The sequence below is a fragment of the Danio rerio genome, chromosome 21 (genome assembly GCF_052040795.2).
Source record: "Danio rerio strain M-AB ecotype USA chromosome 21, GRCz13ab, whole genome shotgun sequence".
Taxonomy (NCBI): domain Eukaryota; kingdom Metazoa; phylum Chordata; class Actinopteri; order Cypriniformes; family Danionidae; genus Danio; species Danio rerio.
Window position 1 is genome coordinate 45,706,461 of NC_141041.1, and position 25,809 is coordinate 45,732,269.

At 36.8% G+C, this 25,809-nt stretch overlaps 3 protein-coding genes and 1 long non-coding RNA gene across 9 annotated transcripts in view; 1 reads left to right on the plus strand and 3 right to left on the minus strand.

Moving 5' to 3' along the window:
* The window catches only part of limk1b (LIM domain kinase 1b), a 29,959-nt gene extending 29,409 nt beyond the window's left edge, over positions 1-550 (minus strand). The window contains exon 1 of the mRNA XM_087301928.1: positions 491-550. Within this exon, the coding sequence (XP_087158054.1) occupies positions 491-540 (50 nt within the window). The 5' untranslated portion in view covers positions 541-550. The remainder of the gene's footprint in view (positions 1-490) is intronic.
* Positions 1-25,809, minus strand: part of pcyt1bb (phosphate cytidylyltransferase 1B, choline b) — a 658,357-nt gene that overhangs the window by 226,077 nt on the left and 406,471 nt on the right. The window lies entirely within an intron of this gene.
* LOC147832028 (uncharacterized) lies at positions 102-2,074 on the plus strand. Its single transcript, XR_015520822.1, has 3 exons — positions 102-261; positions 364-1,354; positions 1,425-2,074. It is a non-coding gene; the product is annotated as an uncharacterized LOC147832028 (long non-coding RNA).
* Positions 2,580-25,809, minus strand: part of elnb (elastin b) — a 44,020-nt gene continuing 20,790 nt past the window's right edge. For 2 of the 6 annotated variants that reach the window (XM_087299977.1, XM_087299974.1), the window contains 21 exons: positions 25,069-25,125; positions 24,926-24,973; positions 24,572-24,595; positions 24,429-24,455; positions 24,249-24,332; positions 22,412-22,438; positions 21,733-21,780; positions 21,099-21,632; positions 20,627-20,788; positions 20,383-20,433; positions 15,244-15,291; positions 15,004-15,141; positions 14,577-14,615; positions 14,335-14,493; positions 12,999-13,049; positions 12,855-12,902; positions 9,803-9,844; positions 8,385-8,450; positions 8,143-8,199; positions 7,980-8,036; positions 2,580-6,147 (listed from right to left, as the gene is read on the minus strand). In XM_087299977.1, coding sequence (XP_087156103.1) covers positions 6,101-6,147; positions 7,980-8,036; positions 8,143-8,199; positions 8,385-8,450; positions 9,803-9,844; positions 12,855-12,902; positions 12,999-13,049; positions 14,335-14,493; positions 14,577-14,615; positions 15,004-15,141; positions 15,244-15,291; positions 20,383-20,433; positions 20,627-20,788; positions 21,099-21,632; positions 21,733-21,780; positions 22,412-22,438; positions 24,249-24,332; positions 24,429-24,455; positions 24,572-24,595; positions 24,926-24,973; positions 25,069-25,125 — 1,814 coding nt within the window. In that variant the 3' untranslated portion in view covers positions 2,580-6,100. The remainder of the gene's footprint in view (positions 6,148-7,979; positions 8,037-8,142; positions 8,200-8,384; positions 8,451-9,802; positions 9,845-12,854; positions 12,903-12,998; positions 13,050-14,334; positions 14,494-14,576; positions 14,616-15,003; positions 15,142-15,243; positions 15,292-20,382; positions 20,434-20,626; positions 20,789-21,098; positions 21,633-21,732; positions 21,781-22,411; positions 22,439-24,248; positions 24,333-24,428; positions 24,456-24,571; positions 24,596-24,925; positions 24,974-25,068; positions 25,126-25,809) is intronic. The other 4 variants (XM_087299978.1, XM_087299975.1, NM_001048064.2 and 1 more) reach the window with 3 other exon arrangements.

A 25,809-nucleotide genomic window follows, 5' to 3' on the forward strand; every position in this document is an offset into this window, starting at 1 on the left:
AGAATTTAGTAGGCTACAAATGAAATATATTTCCTTTTGTATAATTTGTGACCGTATAATCTGTTTATTAGGCTAAATGTCACTATATTCTCTTAAAGCATGACCTCTTTCTCGGTAGAGAAGTGGGAGTAGTCAGAACTGATGTGAAACAGTCTGATTTTTTTTTCACTATTTACGTAAACACAAATATAATTACGCTTTTGTTGATAAGGCAGAAAGCAGGACCAATCATTTAAAGTAACGTACAGATACAGTAGCAAAGTAAGTAGCCCTTATTTTACTTCAAGAATGCTGTTATCAAATGGCAATCTTAAAAACAGGCTGTTGACTAAAGAAGTTCCTGTTTTTGTTTTTGTTTTTAAGAAATGCACCGAGCGTGTAGCAACATGACTAAACCTCCGCGGCTTTTGAGGCCATACGAGGAAAACAAAAGACGAACAAATTTGCAGAAAACGTAAATAAATGTATAAATGTTCATTATAAGACTTGCCTTGCCTTTCCTCCTCTCCGGCAATACAGGTCCTGACTAGACTTGATCATAGTGGTGACTAGCTGTACTAGTCTTTTCACCGTCCCCCACTCATTTGATGGGTGGAGTGAAGTGGGAGGAGAGGAAAACACTTGCAAACAGACTCAAAACTTTTCTTTCTTATCTGCAATACTGAGCTGCGCTTCTGCTTCCTGGCAAGTGTCTGAACCGTGAACGAGACATTCCCTCCCCCTCCTGCTAACTTTAGCCCACCTTCTCTACTTTTGGTGTGCAGACTGAATGAATATGCTGTCGGAGGATTAAGTTACTGTATGTACTGCAGCCTGTCACCTGCTGATGCCCTCGTGATGAACTATGACCGCCGAGACTGAAGGACAGTTTGTGTGTGCGTGTGCTTCATGCGGGAGAAATCGGGATGTTGCTTTGGAAATACTCGCCACACATTTGTGGATCAGTTACTGTACATGCAGGCTTTTAAAAGGGAAGATGTAGAAGGAGAAAGGCAATTTAAATAAATTCAACAAAACGACATTAATATGTATGTAGTAGCCTATGTAATGCAGTTGAAGTCAGTATTATTAATCACTTGTTGGCTATATATTTTCCCTCAATTTCAAAAAAAGCTCCCAACACATTCATTCATTTTCTTTTTGGCTTAGTCCCTTTATTATTCTGCGGTTGCCACAGCGGAATGAACCGCCAACTTATCTAGCATACACTCAATTTTATTATTATTATTTTTTATTTTTTGCTCTTTCAAACTACTTAAATAAAATGAGCTGAAACAACACATTTAATGAGATTTCATTTGGGACAACTTAATTTTTTAATGTTCAATCCACATAAATTTGTGAAAAGTGTAAAGTTACATAACTTAATCAATCTGTGTTGGGACAACATGACCGAATAGTGTGGAACCATAAATTTTTTACAGTGTATGTTTTACGCAGCAAATGCCCTTCCAGCTGCAACCCAATCACTGGGAAACATCCATACACACTCATTCACACACATCCACTACGGACAATTTTAGCTAACCCAATTCACCAGTACCACATGTTTTGGACTTGTGGGAAAAAACGGAGGACCCGGAGGACACCCGTGTGTACACGGGGAGAACATGCAAACTCCACACAGAAATGCCAACTGACCCAGCCGGGGCTCAAACCAGCGACCTTCTTGCTGTGAAGCGATTGTGCTACCCACTGCACCATCGTGCCTCCCCTCCCAACATATTTCTAAACATAATAGTTTTAATAACTCATCTTTTATCTTTGCCGTAATGACAGTACGCCTATATATTTTCACCGGATATTTTTTCAAGTTACTGGTATTTAGCTTAAAATGCTAGTTAAAAGCTTAACTAATGTTCATTAGGCAAGTTAGATTAATTTGGAGAGTCATTGTATAACAGTGGTTTGTTCAAGACAATAAAAAATGTATATTAAGGGGGCTAATAATATTGACCAAACAAAAAAACAAAACAAAAAATTATAGGAAATGCTATGAAAAATCCCTTGCTCTGTTAAACATCATTTGGGACAGATTTATAAAAGGAATAAAATTTGATGAATGATTGTGATGAAAAAAAGATTATGACTTACACACAGACACCACACGCGCACAGTACACACATACACAATGTTGGTATACTGGAATTTTTGTTGGGTGATACACTCAGAGAATAATTTCGTTTTATTTTATCATATTTTCAATATTGAAAATATGTGACAATATTATTATAATAAAATCACAGTGACTTTACTCAGTTTGGGAAAGATCAATATTAAAGTTTAAATATGAAACAAATTATTGACAAATATTAATTAATTATTCATTAATAATTTTCATTGAAAATTCATTTAGGCACTACTAATTGAGTATGCCTAAGTTTGTTTACATCAAGTTTTGCTAACTTAAAGCTGCAATTTAAATTTATAGAAATATAATGTAACTCATAAATTCAGAATAGTTTTTGACCGCATATATTTTATAAAACTTTCTCTTTAATATTTTGAAAATGCCTTTTCATGTCGCAAAATAACTCCTGCATGTTAAGTGTAAATTGAAAAGGAAAACAAAAACATGATTCTGTTTTTACAGTTTTATTTTCAGAAATTAAAGAGGGATAAAAGGCTCAAACAAAATCAAAGGTGATACAAAAATGTGAACGGGTTTTATTTTCACAAAAATGCACTAAATGAACTGCCTTGCAGTTCACATTTGAACAGTTGCACTTATACAAACACAATAAGATCATTCACAATGCTTAATAAAAAACCAAAACAAGTCTGGTTAAATGCACAGATATCCTTAAAAACACAACATTTTAATTTAATAAGAGTTACATTAAGACAAACAAACAAAAAAACAAGGTTTTATAGGGTCAGGATACTAGAAAAGAGAGCTCTTCAAGTTCCTGAGGTATCATTGAAGACAACAGCTTGTAATCCTCAGTACACTTAGATGCTGTCTACCGCAGTTACGACAAGCATTTTGTTCTTATAAGACAAAAAAACACACGCACATTGCATGCCTTGATCCCATTTCTTTGTGTGACCAATGACTGAAGCTGCTGGAGAATACAACATATGAATTTGTGAACTAATAAGCACACAGCTAGAAAGAAATAGACTCCTAAACAATAATGTTGCTGCTTTCCCAACTGTGGCAAGCCGATTTAACAATTAATCTATAGACCATTTCAATGTGGTGATGTCATGGCACATGAATATTTCCTGCTTGCTGTTAAACTTTTAAACTGTTACAAGAGGCAACTCAATCATAAACAGCTATCATAACATTATTTATCAATATGCGGACCTTTTTGGATACTCGGAAGCTATAGAAATTAAAAATGTAAAACAGGAAATACATTAGGACTATTGTTATTGTTTACATTCCACAAAATGGTCTATGAAACACACAATATCGATTTGTGTCCACTAGTTCTTATTTAATAGATACTAATAACTTTTAAATGGAAAATAGTATATGTAATCATTAGATACTACCTTTTCATTAGATACTACTTATTTAATACTATTAAATAGATTTGAATACTTATTCATTAGATACCTGTACTTATTTCAAAAAGTCTATCAACTATTCTATTGTTACTAATATTGCTTGACTTCTTTTGGTATAATCTTCATGGTACCATCTTGTGACATGAATGGCCACAGTAGAGTAATTTACAAACATTTTACTAGTAAAATAAACAATCTTACTAGTAACAATTTTAATAAGTACTATTGAATTTTACTGCTTATTTTTAATGAGTTGAAACAACACAATTCTTAAGGTTTTTTGGAACAGCTTAATTGCTTTATGGGGCATCATGGTGGCGCAGTGGGCAGCACAATCGCCTCACACCAAGAAGGTCGCTGGTTTGAGCCTCGGCTTGGTCGGTTGGCATTTCTGTGTAGAGTTTGCATGTTCTCCCCATGATCGTGGCTAAATCATTGCCGTATAAACATACCCTATGGCAGGGGTGGCCAATCCTGTTCCTGGAGATCTACCTTCCTGTAGATTTCAGTTGCAACCCATATCAAACACACCTGTCTGTGATTATTAAGTGGATTTCAGGTCCTAATTTATTGGTTCAGGTGGGTTTGGACTAGCAACCTAGTTTCCCATGTGGTATCCCTTTCAGGTACTGACCAGGGGCTGTAGGTTGATATGGCTGTTGCTGTTGCAAAAATCAATTGCTAATGTCAATTTGAATGTAAAAATCCTAATTAAATTCTAATTTGAAGTAAAAATAGAATAGTTATTAGCAGGGCCGGCGCGTCCATAGAGGAGACCTACAGTAGGTAGCTGCCTAAGACGGCAGAATAGTGAGGACGGCGACCGCTACCCCAAATAACCTACCCACGGTCATTACTTTCATCTGCAATATATAACCCCCACATATCCCACAAATCCCCCCCAACCCCCGGTTTTGGGACGTTAATTTTTGCTTTCACTTACGGTTTGAGGGCGGCGTGATCGCCGTTAGCCTAGATCAGCAGTTCAGTTTGCTTCGGCCCTGGTTATTAGTCACTAATGAAATATGTACTAGTACCTAATGAATAAGGACAAGTATCTAATAAATAAATAGTAATATCTAATAAATAAGTACTATTATTTTAACTAGTATCTGATTAATAAATACCTGCATATAATGAATACATACTAGTATCTTTTAAGAAAGGCTCTAGTATCTAAACAATAATCATTACTAGCTAAAGGACTGAAAAAGACACTAGTATCTAACAAAAAAATAAAAATAAAAAAAGGATTTATGAAAATCGACACTAGTGGATTTAGATTAAATGTCTAAATGGCTTGCCATACCAGTCTGTCACAGCTCATCCTGAAACATAGATATATACACTAGATGTTGCCTGGCCTTTTGTTGTCTATTGGACGGAATGCGTCAATAGCGCCGCCATCTTGCTACAGGGTAGCGCTCCTTTGAAATGAATGCGGGACCAAGGTATAGTGGAGGACTGTGGCCATGCAAAGCCAGAGATATACACATATACACATATATCTGTGATCGGGAGTTTTCCTGGACGTTAGTATGTAATTTTTATTTTCTAATTACGAAAATTATAATTTTACATCACTTTTCTACATTGATGGATCAGTGACCGCACGGGCATTCCTGACAAAAAGCTTGTGTTTGTGTGTACAGAAATGTACTATTCACCCTCCCTGTTAAATTTAATCTAATCATGTCCTGAAACACAGCTCCTCTCCTGCTTTCACTTCTCATACTGACGGAGGGAGCGATTCGTTTGTGAATGAAACCCCCGAACGACTCTTTCACTAACGTTAGCCGACAATAAAGTTTTTGGCAGCGCAGCATCTCGTTGTCATATTTCTTTTGCATTGTTTGCTGATTTTATTCAACAAAACTAGCATAAGCCGAGTGTTTATTGCGAGTTGGAGCTGCTTTGCCTTATGGTGAATGCAGTAAGTGACTGTCATCATCAATAACGTTACCTGAAAAAGTTCAGTACATACAAAAACAGAAAAAAACATAATCTTACCTATGAAATGTTCTGCCTTTGTGCTTTGTTTGCTCGTTACTACACCCGTAGACAGCGCTAAAGTACAGCATCTTCACGTAATAACACTGTCTTGACTAGTGCGGTTGAATGACATTTGTCCTGGGAGCACTGTACCAATGTGGCGGCGCTATTGACGCATGCTCAGGATCCCTGTGCGATATCTAGTGTATATATCTATGATCCTGAAATAGCAGCGTTGTGTCTCCAGATGAAATGCGTCTCAATATTCGGCTAGGTTTAAGTGAGCAGCTGAAGAGATGTACAGCTAGAACTGTCGAAGTTAAATATAACACGCTAATATTGCTGATTTAACTGAAAAAATACATTTGTAAAAGCAACGCGTTGTGACAAGTTAAGGGAGTCGAGGCAGTGCAACAAGTGCATTGAGAGGTTCACATCTAATACTACGGCTGCAGAATTCCTGTAATGCAGGTCCAAATTTCTCTCGCTCTCACATATTGCAATGAGGCACTTTTAGACTGTAAAAAGTGCATTTGAGATCAGGCAGTAGCACCACTTATTTATGAGGTCACTTCTATCGGCTGGATTGTCACTTCCTCCTCCTGCCGCAGTATTTGCCTTGACATCCTGCGCCTCCTACAGGAAAACACATGGTCACTACTGATACAGGACGTAGATCACGTTAACATGATTCATTTAAGCTGTTATGTTTGGGTCATTAAGAAATTGAATTTAGTAATATTTTGCATTTGATTTTAATGTTGCATATTCTGTTTTCATTTTTATATTTGGTGTTATTATTTGTACACCCTGGTATTGTTCATTTAAAAGTCAAATTATAAAAATATGTTAATGTTAAATACAATTAAAGTCAGAATTATTAGCACCCCTTTGAATTTTTGTTTCTTTTTAAAAATTTTCCCAAATATTGTTTAACAGAGCAAGGAAATTTTCACAGTATGTCTGATAATATTTTTTCTTCAGGAGTAAGTCTTGTTTGATTTATTTCAGCTAGAATAAAAGCAGTTTTTAATATTTTAAAAGCGATTTTAAAGTCAAAATTATTAGCCCCTTTAAGCTATATATTTTTTCGATAGTCTGCAGAACAAACCATGGTTATGCAATAACTTGTCTAATTACCCTGACCTGTCTAGATGACCTAATTAACCTAGTTAAGCCTTTAAATATCACTTTAAGCTGTATAGAAGTGTCCTGAAAAATATCTAGAAATATATTATGTTCTATCATCATGGCAAAATTAAAATAAATCAGTTATTAGAAATGAGTTATTAAAACTATTATTGTTTAAAAATGTGTTGAAAGAAAAATCTCTCCATTAAACAAAAATAGGGAAAAAAATAAATGGGTGGCTAATTAGTTTGACTACAGTTGATTCCAACTATATGTTATTTGTCACATTAAAATGAAGTTACACAACCAACCATGACTTAAAAATAATAATAACAACTATAGGAATCTAAATTTGGAGAAAAATAAGTTGAGGAATAGAAAATAAAAGCAAATACAAACTATTTAAAGACTTTCGATATAGATTCATGTTTCTAATGTTCGCATTTCTAAAATATTAAAATTTTAAAGGATATTAACGTATATTTCATTTCAATACTTATTTTTGTGGTATTTTGAGAGGACTGAATCTAAAATATGGACATTTTTCTCTATAATAACACTATTTATTCAAGCAACAAAATGTTTTAATTTTAATAATTTTTTAAACAATAATCCAGTTACTTTAATAATCTTCACAGTATTTTGGCTTCAGTACTTTTTCTGACTTTAAGGATGTAATAAGCTTGTGCTTCATCCCGCTCCATTTTCGACCATGTTGAAATGTATTTTTTGTTAAAGAATTTATTTGATGATATTTGAAAATAAAATAAAATCAAGGTTAATATTGTGCTTAACCCATTTTGCTTTAAATACTGAATTGAAACACTGAATTGCCATTTTGTCACCTTGGAATTATAAGGTTCTATCTGCGTTCTGAATGATTTTGAGATATTGAGCTTTAAAGTTTTTGCATTCCATATAGATATGCTGTATGTGTGTAACATTTGTTTTTTAAATAAAAAGTCTTAAAATGTAAACAACTTATAAAAAGCATCCCATAATGTAAATAAGTTGTCATTTAATATGACTTAAATGTCATTGAATATGTCAATAACTAAACTTAGACAAAAATGTCAGATAGAACCTAATAATTATAAGGTGACGACTTATACAATCAATTGTAACACAATCTCTCAGCAATTTCAGTCTCAGGATTCATGCTTTCTCTTTGTTTTTCTTAGATATTTATATGCCAAAATGTCAAATAGTTACTGTTTCCAGTTTGATTGGGTTGCTTGGTTTGATTTAGAATGAACATATAACATATAACATCACTGTTTTGTCAGGTTTTTGCAATTTAAGCCAAAGAAAAGATTAAAAGAAATGTGTTTACATACCTCTGTAGCCTCCTGCACCAAGAAAGCCTTGAAGAGCTGCATATTTGGCGGCTTTTGCTGTATAGAATCAAACACACACTTGAATGCAATACTTACTATTGGCTTTGGATAATGTCATTTATTGTATCTGAATATTCGCTAACACTGTGTAACAACATCTTACATTGCTGAGGTGTAAGTGGAGCACTTCCAGGACCACCAGCACCAGGACCGCCAAAACCTACAATAAAACATTTCTATATTGAACATTTGTGCTCAACAGAATAAAGAAAGTCATAAAGATGTGGAACCAACTGAAAGTGAGTAAATAGTGACTATTTTTTTTCTCTTTTATGTGAACTTGAGTTTTCTTGAATCAGCAAAGTTGAGAAATCCTTTGCAGACCTGGAAAGTCCTTTTTATTACCTGGATATTGTTGTTGATATCCTGCACCTGGACCTGCGCCAGTACCATATCCTGGTACGCTGCCACCTGCAAAATAAACAGAATTTGTTCCCAAATGTATACACTGTTAACTCTATGGGCTCTATTTTGACGGTCCATGCGCAGAGCGCAAAACGCAGGGCGCAATCACTTTCAGGGCGTGTCAGAACGCATTTTTGCTAAATTAAGGACAGGAAAATCTGCTTTGCGCCGTGGTGCATGGTCTAAAAGGGTTGAGTTTATTTTCTTAATGAGTTATAGGTGTGTTTTGAGAATAAACCAATTAGAGTCTCATCTCCCATTCCCTTTAAGAGCCAGCTGCGTCGCGCCAAGAGAGCATTCGCTATTTACAGGACGCAAAGTAAGTCTAAGTGGAAAAAATGAGCATTTCACTAACAAACAGTTAACAGGTTTCTGTTAAAAAAAACTGAGTATCTACTGCGTGAGAATGAGAGATAATGGATCTACTTTCACATTCGCTCTTGGATAGGGAAACCTTTACGCACAGACATCAATTAGCCTATAAATAATTAATTGCATTTGTTAAGCGCAAATATTCGTTTCAAAACTATTTCTAAATTCAGTTCTAATTTCCAGCAAACGAATAAATGAACAATAATAACAAAATGTGCTCAAAAACCTGAGTTATATCCTCAAACACATGCTGTGCCCCATATGGTCTAAAACCTGACAGGTGGGCAAATCTAAGCTTGTTTTTAATAAAACAAATATAAATATGGATATAATAAATAATACTGCTAATAATAATAACATTATACAAAAGCAAATTGTTATGAATGAACTGAAAAAGCCTCCCGAGATGAAGAAGTCATAAAAGCAGTGATTTTTCATATTTATGTAGGCTAGAAAATAATATGTTTTGTAATATTTTAATCCTTTATATTTATATTCTTATTATATCCTATATATATCCTTAATATTTAATTTTTTCATATGTAAAAATATTTGCCTATTGCTCTCTTGTGCGTATTAAGCAGTGCGTAAGCGAGGCGCAACTCTGCGCCGGAGTTTAGACTGGGTTTGTTTTGGTCTAACGAAAAATCTATTATAGTTTCTCAAAATAGCAACGCGCCAGCGGTCCGCCTCAGAACGCCTTCCTTTTTATACCAGAACGCCTATGGGTGCACATATGAGTGCTAATGCATTTGCTATTTAAACAGCGTAGCGCAACGCCTCAAAACGACTCTTGCGCTAAGCTGAAACTAGCAAAAGTCTATTGCGCCGTGCCTTGCGCCACACTGCGCCGGGTGTATGATAGGGCCCTAAATCTTGATATCTGCTCTTTCATCAATTCAACTGACAGGACAATTGAAGATGTGGGTGAGTGCATGTCTTGAATTTGTAGCTCCAAGGAGAACTGATGGAGGATAATAGCTCACCTGGCTGATAGCCTTGGCCTCCTAGTGCCCCTGTGCCAAAGCCTTTAAGACATTTAAACAAACATAAGGAAATATAATCAATCCATTTTGATGTCAACCAACCAGATATACTGTATGTGCCTAGTCAGTTGTTGGTGAGATTTTGCATGTGCAAAATTCAGCAGATTTTTAGCCCATCATTGATTCTGTTTATTTATGTGTGTAAATTTATAGTTGTTCAGTTTTTAAACTAATTTCAGTAATATTATTGACTAATGTGAAAATATTGATTTGATTTATTTACAGCAGTGGTTCTCAAACTGTGGTACGTTTACCACTAGTGGTACGTGGGCTTCCTACTAGTGGTACGCGAAAAAAATACACAATTACAATTACGTGATCAGCATCAGTTGTTCACTATTGCGTATGATAGCATCGGTGCAGTGCTTAGAATGTTTACTTTAGTGCATCGCGTCATCAGATGCTAAAAATAAGGTGTGCGGCAGCGGCGATTGCGGAGCAGATACGCGCTAGAGAAGCGCTTTTGGGTAACACTTTATAATAACTACACACTATGAGTCATTTATTAAGCATTAGCATCTAGTGAATTCATTATCTGTTAAGCATCAACTCTACATTAATAAGCGTTAGTAAGCAGTTTATAACTGCAGCTACAAATGCTGTATTCTTGACTTATAAGCACCTATATAATGTGTTTAACAATTGTATTTTCATACTTAGTTAATGATTTATATTTCATTACTAAATTAAGTTGTAAGAATTGAAATATTACAAATATTTTTGATGTCTTTGACAATTCAAAACATGAGCTGAAGACAGGGCCAATAGACTCCACAACCCACCAGGGGGGAATGCGTGAAAAACCAGTTCCTGCTGCATTTGCATCTGAGTATGCTGAAACTCAGCTTCATCCCCCCAACTCACACATATGGTCATTTCAGTGTTTGAATGTTCTAGAATTAACCAAACTGACTTTAACCATCATGTTTGATATCATTTGAAATGTCTCAGTGCGATTGGTACAATGGTCTCATTCTCTCAGAAATAGACATAATCAGAACAATAAATATATAACTTCAGGCATCTTTTGAACCACTGTGAGGGGTGTGACACTAAGTGTGAATGCCTTTTTTGTTATTCACACCCCCTTCCTTGAGGGAATTCTTGTATTATTTAAGGTAAGGCCTAAGAAAGACTCAGGGCGATTCTGCCTAACCAGATCAGCCCATAACATGGCTTGCGCCATGTTATGTATATTACAAAGTCAGGAATGCATCTTTTTCATCTTGGATTTATCTTTGATAATTTGATGTTTTGTATTGATCATTTATGAATTGACTGATTGAATTGGCATAATACATTTACCTGACTAATAAATTGTTATGTTTGAACATATTTTGCTCACTCTGTAATTATTAATTCAAGTAGATTACGCTGTATCCTTGTTTCCGCACGTCTTGCGTCAGGTCAGTAGACGGACTAAAATCCAGTTGAGATGGAGCATTGGGCACACTAATTGTGTTTTAGCGATCCGGCTGACTCTTGATATTGATTCATGTGTACTTAGGTGGAAAGGGCGATAACTTCCGTCTAGGTCAACAAGGTGTTGCACGACTAACCTAGATTGGGTACCCGACCTTTGTTTGAAGGTAATATTATTCTAAATTAAGTTCATATGGGAAACCATGGGCTTGGTGAAAACCAAAGTTACTATAGAGTCCAGTAGTCGGGTACATTTATATTAATGCCCTAACCTCTAATTAGAAATGATGATTGTCTTAACTCAAAGGTGTACATCTAAGCGGGACTAACTAAAGTATTTTAGAACGAGCGCGCTGGTAGCGGCCATCTAAAGTATTAGTCAATTTACCTCTGTTTAATATTCAAGACTGACCGGAGTGTGACCGTGAGGGACACCTTCGGCCGAGGCGATTTCTCTAAACGACATGAGCACCCGAATGAACGGATGTAATTGTTACTAGTGAAGACAAACGGTTAAAACATTTATCTAAATTACATATTGATATAATCTTCTTAATGTTTTATAATTGGAGTCAGATAAAACGAGGATAAATATATTAATATTCTAAACCACCTCATACTAAAATTGGAGTCAGATATGAAAAATGGAAAGACCGAACATGCAGTGAACCTTCATCCACCAGTGGATACCGTCATTGGACCAACTGGCTGGACCTTACAAAGTATTGCATTATTTACAAACCATTTGTATTTAAGAGTAGTTGAGGGTTTTTAGAATTATTCAAAATGAGTTAGTAAATGATTAATAAACTATTTGTTAATGTTTAATAAATGATTTATAGTGTGTAGTTATTATAAAGTGTTACCAACTCAGGAATCTGCCCATGCTGCATCATGAATAGCTATTACAAATGCGTCAAAATGAGTTCGTAGTTGTGTAAACAATGCATGTTTTCAAAATGTTATTTGTTTTGTAAAGGTTTTGTTTTGTAAATTTTGTTTTGTTAACTAAAAGTGACTTTCGGTTCATTTGTTACCTCAGATTTAGGCTAATTAATCTGGATGTGATTCAAATGTCGCGGGACACAAATAGACTCAAGCAACTTTGCCACGCTTGAAGCTTGGAGCTATAGAATAATTAAAGTTAGTCTCTGTGTGCAGTTAACACAAACTCCAATAATTAATCTGCCTCGTCATTATGGTGGTACTTGGAGAGACAAATTTTTCTGAGGTGGTACTTGATGAAAAAAGTTTGTGAAGCACTGATTTACAGTAGTTTGTAAAGCAATATTTTCTGTCTTTTAGTAAAGATATTACATAATAGACTTGCTTTGTTTATCAAATAAAGTGGATCTATTTGGATTTGCATTGTAAACATTAAATACAAGTTAAAACGGTATTACTTTTTATTTCATATATCAAGGTTTTAATTATGATACTCCCAAAATCATTCTGCATAAAAACTCAGAAATGTGCAGAAATAGCAAAGAATGTCCGCAGATTCTGTCTGGCCCTTCGAATGATTAACAATTGAACACAAATCATGCACTAATAAGTGAAGTAAATTTACCTGCTTTACCAGGTTTCCCTGCTCCTGCTCCCCCTGGGTACCTGAGACCTGATGGCAGACGTGTTATTATTAAAATAAAACTTAATTTTCACCTGGCATGATGTAATTCATCTGACAATGCTGCATAAAAACGAATGTTGTTACCTCCACCGGTTCCTCCTGGGCCTCCGCCAACTCCCCCATAACCTCCAAACCCTACAATAAAAACAGTGTGTGAAGTGACATCCACTTCTTCATCATTATCAATCTCACAGATGCCCACAGTGATTCAGTGTCATGATGTTTTTTTTAAAAATCTGAAAGTACATTTTAAGTGAAGTTTTACAAACTAATTTCGAGAGGAGCACGGGATATGATTGACTACAGCTGGCCACCCATCTACATCCATTTGTTAGCCAATCAGATCAATCCTAACTCACTATAAGTAGCCTAGCTAGACTGAAAAAAACTATTCAAAGATGATTCCTTGGATTTACTCAATTTTTTTACGTTAAGTGGTTGTAAACAATTTATTTGGGCTGAAATTAAACAAACTAATTAAGTTACATTATTATATTTAATTCGTTTGTTTAAATTTAACACAAATAAATTGTTTGCAACAGTTCTGCATGCAACACTTTTTTCAGTGTAGATTTACTCCCTTATCTTCGTTTTCCGAAAGAAACCCCCCATCCACCCCTTTCTCCTTCTTTCCTCCTTTACCATAGGGGAGCTCTCGAGAACCATCTGATTTCGTACTCCCCTCACTTGCTCTATGGACCTGGCGGAAGCCCTGGGCTCAACTATCTCCGAGCTCAGGGTTCTCTCCCGGGACAGCATGTCAAACCTGCTAACAGTTGTCAAACAATATCTAAATGTGAACTCTTGAAATCAGGCCCGTGCAGAAACTGTCCAAAGGGCATATGCAGGAAAAAATTTTTGAATGGGGGGGGTTGGAGGGGTTGTCGTCGTCGTGTGCGTACTGAAGAGCAGTGTAGTTGGGAGGGGGTTGTGTCGCGGGTGCACTTTTGATCATTTTGGAAGGGCACTTTCTATCCAAGAAAGTTACGAATACGCGTCATCACGCAAAGTAATATGTTAATAAGAACTTAAATATTGTGCATCTGGATGTAATGTTTTAATATAATGTAATAGACGGTGCCTCAGAGAGTAAAGACATGACAGGCTTAAGCTTGTCAGATACTACGTAATGACGTCACTGATATGCAAATTAGTGTGATGTCATAGGCAACATTTAGCTACTTCTCAGGCAGGCTTTAGCTACTTTTTATTGGAAATAGTTGGCAACACTGAGACCATATCTGAATTTGTAAGAGCATGCAGAATAAATAAGACAAAAAGCACTCATTTTTTAATGGCTTGTTTATAATTGTTAAGATTTGTTTCTTTCGACACATTCCAAAAAGCATAAACAAACTTGATTGTGTAACATGCAACCTAATTTTAACAAATTCTGCTTTACATAAAAATGACAAGATACCTCCACCCAGTCCTCCAGGACCTCCACCAACACCACCAGGTCCAACACCTAGACCACCCCCAATGCCACCGGCACCCCCTGGTCCAACACCTAGACGTCCAGGACCTCCACCAATTCCTCCTTGTCCAGCCCCACCCAGTGCTCCAGCTCCTCCATAGCCTGATAAACCAAAAAGGTTTGTAATTGTGAACTTGGAAGCTACAAAGGAACAGTTATTGTACTATTAAAGCATTTTTACGTACTTTTAGGTGGTTTTACTCCGCCAGGACCATAACCAAGGCCTTAAAAAAGATTCAAATGTAAAGATCTTATTTATTCATATATTTTCAGTTTACAAACTTCAGTGTTTCACATTAACCCATGTTAACCCAAAACTGTGAGGCAAATATAAAATACTGTAGACCATTTTGAGGGATGCAAACAAAAACAATGGTACGTATTTCCTGTTCTATATTTTTAATTTCTATAGCTTCTGAAAATCCAAAAAGAGCCACATATTGATAAATAATGTTATGATAGCTGTTTAAACTCAAAGTTATGAGTGAATTGTCTCTTGTTACAGTTATGAAATTGTTTGAAAACAACCAGGAAATGGTCACGGGCCAATGACATGACCACATTGAAATGGTCTATATTTTTAAAACAGCCAAGTTAGTCTTGATAAATTACCACCAAATCCAGGCCCTCCGAGTCCACCAGCACTGCCCGGACCACTTCCATAACCACCTGGACCCCCTCCATAGCCGCCAGGTCCTGCTCCATATCCACCTGGGCCTCCAAGCCCACCAAGTGTGCCTGCTCCATAAACTTTGATCAAAGTAGAAAAGGAGGAATTCAGAAGTCTTACCAAGCGTATAAAATACATAAGACATACAGGGATTGTGGAATGACAAGAATGTTTTCCGATACCTTTTCCTGGTTTGCTGCCCACTGCAGCCCCACTGGGGAATCTGATGCCTAGCAAAAATTAAAGACATCTGTCTTAGCACAACATGAGCAGAATTGCTGTTTACATCTCTAAAACAGTGTGTGTGTTCTTTTCTAAAAATTTATTGTATTTATTTGTTTATTTGGCAGGGACAGTGTACAAAAATTAGCATTTCTGCCAATGCACCAGAATTAGCCCGAAGGCTATTTTTCATCTGCCCTAGTAGCAAAGAATTCTGGCCCAGATTTGGCATAAAGCTGGCACAGCAGGCATTCATCCGGCACTGGCATACAGCATGTGGGCCAAACATGGCCCGGGTTTGGCAGAGGTGGCACCGTCTTTAAGGCGGCACACAAGATTTGGGCCAGATGAAAAACGTAGTATTTGGCCCAGATTTAAAAATTTGATAATTGGGCCATTTGAGTTTGGCCAGTCTTGACCCACATTTAAAATACACTAAAATCATTTTTGAGTAAAGAAAAAAAATTCTACCAATTAGGTCACTTTGAGAAAAAGCGTGCCCATAGTGTGCCTAAAGCGCATCACTCCATGAGTTTATCAATTTCATTGCAATCATGACACACCAACCTATCTGGCCCAGTTCAGGCCCAATTATGAGTTATTAACTTGGCTGAGACTTGGCCCAGATATGGTCCGTGTTTGGCCCTTGTCTGGAAGCCAGATTTGGTCCAGTCATTTACCGTAATTCACTGCGGCATGTGGGCCAAGCAAAACCTGATTGTGTGGGCCAGAGCTGGGCCAGAGAAATTTTGCTATGTGGGTGTTGTCCCTTAACAACCTAGAAAAAACAATACAAAAATTATACAATCTATCAAACATACTTAAAAAGTACTAAAATAGACATGGTCATATAGATGTTAAAAGAGAATATTTACAAATTAAGCTAAAACACCAACAATTTGTAATAGAGATAAAAAAATAGTTGAAACACATTTAAACAACAGATCATTAAGATGGTGGGCACAACAAAACCAGGTTTTTAAATGTTTTTTGATTATATTAAATGAGGTTATCTCTTTGATGCTGCCAGGGACAGAATTCCACTCCTGTGCAGCTGTAACTGAAAAGGCACCCTGACCAAAGGTACTTTTCCGGAGTGGGACAATACAGTCTCCTCGGGCTGCCCCTCGTGTTGCTCTGTGTGTGGTGTTCCTGATGTTTACAAACTGACTGAGAGGTGGGGATGACAGACCATGAATGATTTTATACAACAGGCAAATGTTTGAGTACTTAATGACATTTTCCCAGCTTAACAGTTTATGTTTTTGTAAAATGCTACAATGATGATGTCTTAGAGGCTTTTTATCCAGTATTTTAATTGACTGTTTGTAAAGTGACTCTATGGGTTTTAGTGTTGTTTTGTTTGCTTGTGACCAGGTTGTTAGACAGTAGGTTAAATGTGATAAAATCATTGAATGCATGAATATTTTAGCTGCCTGCAATGATAGATGTGACCTTATGAACCGGAAATTAGTTATATTGAATTTAACACGGTAACATACCTTTTTAATTTGTGATTTAAATGTTAATTTGGAGTCAATTTGGACCCCAAGATATTTAAAATCAGATACAATTTGTGATTTGTCCCCATCCACGTAGAAATGATAGGTTAAGTATAGTATCAGATGTGTCTGAGTACAAGCATCTTGGTGTTTTGATAGATTCAAAACTATCATCTAAGTCACAGGTTAAAAAGTTTTGTAACCGGAACAAATTTTAGATTTATTTGTGATCAGATGTTATGTGAGGCTGCCCTAATCTATTATCCCTACGTAATCATTTCCCATATCACTTAATGTTTAACCGCTTGGTCCCAAGCTAGCATTACTACCCACATAGCAAAATTTCTCTGGCCCAGCTCTGGCCCACACAATCAGGTTTTGCTTGGCCCACATGCTGCAGTGAATTACGGTACATGACTGGACCAAATCTGGCTTCCAGACAAGGGCCAAACATGGACCATATCTGGGCTAAGTCTCAGCCAAGTTAATAACTCATAACTGGGCCTGAACTGGGCCAGATAGGTTGGTGTGTCATGATTGCAATGAAATTGATAAAACCATGGAGTGATGCGCTTTAGGCACACTATGGGCACGCTTTTTCTCAAAGTGACCTGATTGGTAGAATTTTTTTTCTTTACTCAGAAATGATTTTATGTGGGTCAAAACTGGCCAAACTCAAATGGCCCACTTATCAAATTTTTAAATCTGGGCCAAATACTACGTTTTTCATCTGGCCCAAATCTTGTGTGCCGCCTTAAAGACGGTGCCACCTCTGCCAAACCCGGGCCATGTTTGGCCCTCATGCTGTATGCCAGTGCCGGATGAATGCCTGCTGTGCCAGCTTTATGCCAAATCTGGGCCAGAATTCTTTGCTACTAGGGATACCTTCAAGCCACTTGAACTATTATACAAACAATCCTTAAAAACCCTTGATAAGAAATCAGTTCAATTTGACCATTGTTCATTATAAAAGAAATACAACCTGCATATTTGAATTGATTAAATATGTACATATTTGTTTAATGTTTAAGACCTTACTTTACCCGACTTCACCATTAAATCAGTTTGTGAAAGTCAGAACAACTGCTCACCGATCTACTAGAGGTGGTGAAAGAGGGGATTGTATTATTCCTCTCAAAAAAGTAAATTCAGTCCGTCAGTATTTTCAGTGAAAGCTGCTAGGGAACAGAACTCCATCCCTCCAACAATTAGAAGATCGCTTACTTTTCAGTCTCATGTTAAAAATTTATTATTGACAAATCAGCATTGTCAGCATTAGTACTGTATTCTTGACACTTACTTATACTGTTTGTCTTAGTTTTTTGTCCTCTTCTGCTGCCATCAATCTGTTTTTGTTTTTTGCTTTGTTTTATACTTTGGGGTTAGTCAGAAAACCTTATCCCGGTTACAATTAGTTCAAAATGATACTACAAGGCTTTTAACAGGTACCAAGAAACATGACCATATTAAAACAGTTGTACGCTCTCTGCACTGGCTGCCTGTGAAATATCAAGTCACTTTTAAAATGCTTGTCTTGGTTTTTAAATCTCTAAATGGCCGTGCACCTTCTTATCTGTCAGACATGTGAACTGAGCATCAGCCTGGTCGGTCTCTTTGGTCATCTAACCAGAGACTGTCATACATCCCTAAGTCGAGACTGAAGTGCAGAGGTGACCGTGCTTTCGCAGTAGCTGGTCCTAGGTTGTGAAATGCTCTGCCCCTCTGTATTAGATCTGTTTCATCCCTGTCTGTTTTTAAATCTAGGTTGAAAATTTACCTCTTTGATTTGGCATTTTGTCAGTGAAAGTTGTTGTTTATAGCAATAATTTTGAAAATGTTTTAAATTTATTTATCTGTTTTGATTTGTACTGTGTAGCACATTGGTCAACCTCTGGTTGTGTTAAATAGTGCCATATAAATAAAATTGACATTGACATTTTATTGTATTTTATATATATGATAGAGTATTCTATGTTCTTATGCTGTGCTTCTCTTTTAGGTGTGACTTTTTAACATTCCGTAAGGGGTCTGCAGATGAAAAATAGCCATTCTTGGCAAATTCTGGCACATTTTACAGTATTTTTGTATTAATGTGCACTGACCCTGTAAACAAATTAACTAAACTATAATCTAATTGTTAACTGGTGATTAGAAAAATCATCAGTGGTGGAAAGAGTACTGAAAAATCATACTTAAGTAAAGGTACCATTACTTGTCTGAAAATGTAGTTCAAGTAGACTAAAAGTGTTGTGAATATAACTCAAAGTATGAGTAAAAAGTAGCCCTTTCAAAAGTACTCAAGAGTAGTGAGTATTGAGTATTACACTGTAAAAAGCTGATTCATTTACATCTAATTTGTGAATGTGTGTAAACGTAAAATTCTGTAGTCCATTTAGTTATTGCTCGGCAGGCACACAAAGTCTTAAGATGTTAATATTAAGTTGCCAAATGACCAAAATTCAATGTCTAGCCAGCGTTTAAGGCCCCGTTTACACTAGTGCGTTTTAGTTTGAAAACGCATAAGTTTTGCTACGGTTACGTCATCCGTCCACACTACGCCAGAGTTTTCAAACGCAGAAAACGGAGCATTTTGGAAACGCTGGAGAGGCCGTTTCCATTCTAAAACCCTGCTGCTCCGTCTCAGTGTGGATGGGGAAAACGGAGATATCTGGAAATGGAGGCGGAGCTGCCGAGATTCGCTATCTGATTTGTGTCATTGCGTGTCCTTCCCTCATTCGTCAAGCCCCTATCACATGACTATAACACATGGCTTTAACGCTACCAGAAGACAACAGACCAGCCTTCACTGTAAACAACAACCTGGACACAGAAATGGGAGCTTTTTTTGCACTATTGTCCGTTTTAGGGGCCATTGTGCAGTTAAACTCTGCCTTTTTTACTACAGAAGCGGCATATATACGCTAGAACGTGCATGCCCTGAGTGCGCGAATGTTCACGTGATAAACGTTTTTGGTGGTATAGTGTGGACGGACATATGTTCAGAAACGCTAGGTGAAACACTAGTGTGGACGCGGATCGTTTTTGATCTAAAATGACATTTTCAAACTAAAACGCACTAGTGTAAACGGGGCCTAAAGCCAACGTTATTTTGATATCCAATAACGATGTCAAATGACGTTGACATTTGGCTGATTTTAGCTAGTGTTAGAAAGTGATCAAAAACCAACGTCGAGTCAACGTCTTAAACCAACGTCATATTGGCGTCAAATACTGACATTTATTCAGCAGGTACGAGCAACCAAAATCCAACATTTGATAGACGTCATAGTGGTAACGTCCACACAACGTCAAGCTGTGTCATCATTAGACGTTGATATTTGTTTGATTTTTGATTGGACGTTTTCTAATCCCCATAGACAAGAAAAAATAAAGTAGTGACTGCAGGTTGAAGGAAAGTAATAGAATAAAAGTACTGATACAGCATTAAAAATGTACTCAAGGGAAAGTAAAAGTACACATTTTTAAACTACTTGGTAAATTACAATTCCTGAGGAAAAACATCTCGTAGTTTGAGTATTTGTAATTTGTTACTTTACACCACTAAAAATCACAAATTTGATAGCTTTTTAGATTTACCAGTTCCAGGTAGGATCCCACCAGCTCCTAAGCTTCCAGCTCCACCATAACCTGCAATAAATTTAACAAGCTAATTACACTCTGTTTCAGATGTGAAGCTAATAACTGAAGACCAGTAAATAAGCTTTGTGTAATACATGATCATTTTTCGCAGGCATTTCTTGATATCTTTACACATTCGGCTAAAATAAAATACATTTAGTTGTCACAGTACAAAGTGTGAATCTGATCAATGCTTGAGTACTTTTTCCTGGTTTCTGCAGTCCAAATCCTGTGCCTGCAGCTCCACCTCCTGGAAGCAGACCACCACCTCCTGGCAGAAGTCCAGCTCCTCCCCCTCCAGCTGGACCCAGTCCACCAACACCTCCAACTCCAAGAGCTCCAGTTCCTCCTGCACCTCCATAAACTACACAGAACACATAGATTTTTATGAATTAGATGTTTTCAGAAGTAATACGCCAAATTGAAGTTAGTTTTTCCTTAAAACAATCAAAGTAGTCTGCCAATGGGGTAAGAAAAATAATATTTTTTTCCTTTTGACATAAGATTATTTTACTTATCCCATTGACAGATTATTTTGATTGTTTTGAGGAAATATTTTATTTTGGCATATTATTTTGAAAACAAGGCAATATGTTTTAGAATTTTCTGATATTTGGACTACAAAAAAGACAAAAAAAAAAGTTTAAGCAAGAAAACATTTTTTTGCAATGTACCTTTTGGAGGTTTAACTCCTCCAGTTCCTGTGAGTCCACTACCAACTCCACCAGGAACTCCACCAACTCCACCAGGAACTCCGCCAACTCCACCAGGAACTCCGCCAACTCCACCAGGAACTCCGCCAACTCCACCAGGAACTCCACCAACTCCCCCAGGAACTCCGCCAACTCCACCAGGAACTCCACCAACTCCACCTGGGACTCCACCAACTCCACCAGGAACTCCACCAACTCCACCTGGGACTCCACCAACTCCACCAGGGACTCCACCAACTCCACCAGGAACTCCACCAACTCCACCTGGCACTCCGCCAACTCCACCAGGAACTCCACCAACTCCACCTGGTACTCCACCAACTCCACCGGGAACTCCACCAACACCCCCTGGAACTCCACCAACTCCACCTGGTGTAGCACCAACTCCACCTGGACCTCCACCAACCCCACCAATTCCGCTGCCTATACTTCCAGGTCCTCCTTCAATAGTGCCCGGGGTATCTCCGCGTCCAGCAATTGCTCCACCCCCAGTGCCTAGAATAAAATAAATAAAATAAAATTTCCTACAAATGAAAAAAAAATAAACACCCACTGGACTAAAATGTCTGAGTGTAAAGTGACTGGCATGAAGTACCTGGGGGTTTAAGTGGTTTGGCTCCTGGTAATGTTCCACTATCTCCGACTAAAAGTGGAAAAACATGGACTCACTTTGGCACACATATAACTCCAAATGTAAAAGGCTCTTCAAGAAATGTTAAACAGAGCTTATCCTAATAATTGAAATCAAAGCTAAAAATCTGAAGTTGAATTTCCGACTATCCTATTCATGCAGGTTAAGCATCTGAATTTTAATACCAAATATATATATAAATATATATATATATATATATATATATATATATATATATATATATATATATATATATATATATATATATATATATTCACAAGCACATCAAATGAAAAGATTTTAAGCTCTCTGTATGCAAGATCATTTACCACTAGAGGGGGCTACGACTGTATAGAAACCAATGATAGAAACATAGAAACAGTTTCTTATTTGGCTAAAAAGCTGATGAGGATACTTTGAGGTCACTGAGGTCTGTAAGTTAATATAAAAATCTTAATTATATTTACAAGTCCAACAAATTAAGAGAGATCAGTAGGCTGGTAGTTCTATATGTAACATACTCATCTACCGCTTAAGGAAGCTGTAAGCAAAAGAGAAACTGTTTCCCGCTCAGCTGAAATGCTGAGGACAAGTTTTTAAGCTCATAATGAGGTAAGATCTGTAAAGGTAATGTCAAACTTACTTTCTGGTCGTGGTACTCCCGTTCCACCTGAAAAGACAGAATCATGTCATTTATATCACTTAAAAAATCCTGATCAATAGTACATCTAAATACTAAAGAGAATCCTGGAATCCTTCAGACATGCACAACCATGACTGCAGCTTTGTGTTCAATGTAGCTTACTGTGCAATTTAATATAGATTAATGTTTATTTTGCTTCATTTGTGATCCTTGCTGAAATAATATTACTAATCTGGAAACATCACAGATATACAATGTGTTTTACTTAATAGGCCTTAACACCAAAACTGTTGTCATTCTTTACCAGACCAGGGGACATATTCCACTTAAATTTAGACCCAATACCAATTCTATTTTTGTACCCCTTAAAACCGAGTTTGAAGGGGAAGGGCTTCAAAATTTACCCCTAAGATTTGGGACACCACTACAACACCTGCACCAGTTGTGTTATTTTTTGGTATTTATCTTCAGGAAATCACTGAAGGGATATATTATGTTATCATAACGATATAATGTGGCAATGAAGATTGTAAATAAACAGTACATTTACACAGTGGCCATATTCATTTATGTAAACGCACAAAAAACAACATAACATCATAGAAGACACTGTAAAAAGCTCATTCCTAGACACTAGACTTTTCTGACCAGGTATTCGAGTGTCATCGAGTGTCAGAATGTTGTGGGACTGCTATACAGGAGTTATTATTATTGATTATCGATAATGAAAAACATAAACGCGGTTATTAATACATTAAAACATGTGCTTGTTTGTTGTAAAAATTCATTATAATGACAAAAAAATACCAGTTTGTGGAACTCCTTACTTCCGGGTTGAGCTATGCTGCCGTTGTGGCTGGTGTTTTCTGGGAAATTTTCTTACCTCTTGGGGAAAGTCTAAGGGGTAGAATTGGGATTGGACCTGAACCTGCTCATAGATTACATAGAAACCAGTTGTATCCACAGTAATTATCACAATTTAAAATAAGACCATATATAACCATTAAAACTCTTGTAATTTCCATTTTGTTCCCCTAAAGGTATATTACTGTTTGCCTCATGTTGAAGAAGCTGTCCAATGAATAAGAATAGCTTGTTTGCTATTACAGTTTGTTAAAAATTAAAATGAAAAAAAAAAAAGCTGAATCCAATTGAAGAAAAAAAAACACTTTTCTGACAAAACAGCATAAACGTGGTGCATAAGTATGTGAGCCCAAGATTGACTTTAACAGTAAGTGGTTTAAGTAAATTGATAAACAGTGGCTAAAAAGCATGCTAAAATCAGTAAATTTGATGAAATTACAAAGCACTGTTATCAACCAGTCATTCAAAAAGTTTTGCAGTTAGCCAGAGAGCGGTTGCATGAATATGAACAATTATTATCGCTTTTAAACTCTCAAGTAAACTTTTTAACATCAAGATGTAATGTTTACAGACTTTAATAGATTCTAAGTAAACTTGAACTGCAGACAAGGAGAAAACAGAGTGACTAGAAGTACACTCTAAAACAGGGGTGTCCACACTCAGAGGCCCGGTGTCCTGGTAAGTGTAGCTCCAACCCTAATCAAACACACCTGAACCACCTAATCAAGCTCTTACTAGATATACTAGAAACTCCCCAGCAGGTGTGTTGAAGCAAGTTGGAGCTAAACTCAGCAGGACACCGGCCCTCCAGGACAGCGTGTGAACACCCCTGCTCTAAAAGAAGTCCACTTTTTTTCCCAGTCAAAATTTGGGTAAATATGGACGTATATAAATATACATTTTTAATCCAATGATTTGAAATGTTCATTTTTAACTAAATATGACAAAATGCTAAGAGTCACGAGATGTCTACCTGGTCTTTCTCCAGCCAAAATGGGTATTCCAGTCCCGGCAACTCCATAAAGACCATCTGTATCGATGGGCCCACCAGTAACACCTTAAAAAATGACACATCGTTCAGCTTCTGTCATTTGTGAGTTTCAACTTAAGGGCATTAAGAGGTTCCATTGTTCATTAAATACAATGGACCCACCTGATCCCTCTACTGGTCCTCCAGATTCTGAAATAACCATAAAATAACACTGATGGCTAACAGGAATAGCCTGCTCATTTGTTCTTGTAAACGATTGATTATCCAAGATGTAAGAGACAGAAAAAAATGAAATATTTTCTCACCAGTTTTAGGTGCTTTCGTTCCACCTGCGCGTTCAAGAAAATGATGAAATTCAATTAAAATTCAGGAACAAACAAACTAACAAATAAATAATAAAATAAATTTCAATTCATGCTATTAACAAACCATTAATTAAGACTATTATTTCAATAATCTACTAAGCTGCTAATTGAAAGTTAGCAAGGTAGTAGTTGTGGTTAGGTATTGGGTTATATTATTAGGTATTGGGTATTGTTGTACTAATAAACAGTTAATATCTTAATAATAGGCCAAGCCAGTAGTTAATAGTATGAATTGAACTATTCTAAAGTGTTTCCAGTGTATGTTATGTACTGTAATAGAGTAGAAGTAATAACCTTGAGCTTCTCCAGTACCACGGGTTCCGCCATCAGGGCTGCCAATCACTAAACAGGGAACCAGAAAGTCGTGTAGTTATGACACTATTATGCATATTACATATATTTCTTAACATAATAAATGAAATACATGAATTAGTTACCTCCAGGTCTAAGACCTCCACGATCTGTTCCGGTAGCAAGTGGAATTGCTGTTCCTCCTATGATTCAAATGAAGATTGGAATAGTAATTCTGTTTTATAGAAATTATTGAGCCAATGATTACTAACTTACAGTACATTCGCCTTGCTTTGTTTCCTGAATCTGGTATACATTTAGCTCCATTTGCACCTCTTGAGATGTAATGTTGAGCACATAAGCACATTTTACACTGCAAAAAATGTTTTCCTACTTAGATGTTTTGTTTCTAGTTTAAATATCTAGAAATTCTTAAATCAAGAAGAATATTCTAGACAAGCAACACATATTGTCTTGTTTTAAGAAATAATACGCCAAATTGCTGAGGCATCCTTTCTGTATGGAGCCAGTCTATCCCTGTGCGCTGCCACTTTCCTGCCTCTTGGTGGCAACTTAACATGGTAAACAGCTTCCCCAATTCTCTCCAGTACAATGCAAGGCCCCACCCACTGTGCATCAAGTTTAGGGCACCTGCCCTTCTTTCTTTGCGTGCTGTGCACCCACACCCTCTCCCCCACTGCAAAGTGTCACCCTTTCCTTTTCAAATCATAATTTCGCTTCTGATACTAGTGTAACAGACTAAAGAAGGCCAGGAAGCGTTTAACAGTTCAAACTCATCTTTTAATGAACTTTTGCACATTGCAGACAGAGTAATCAATGTGCTTACTGGAAAGCAGCAACTCTCTCACACAAAAAAACACACCTGT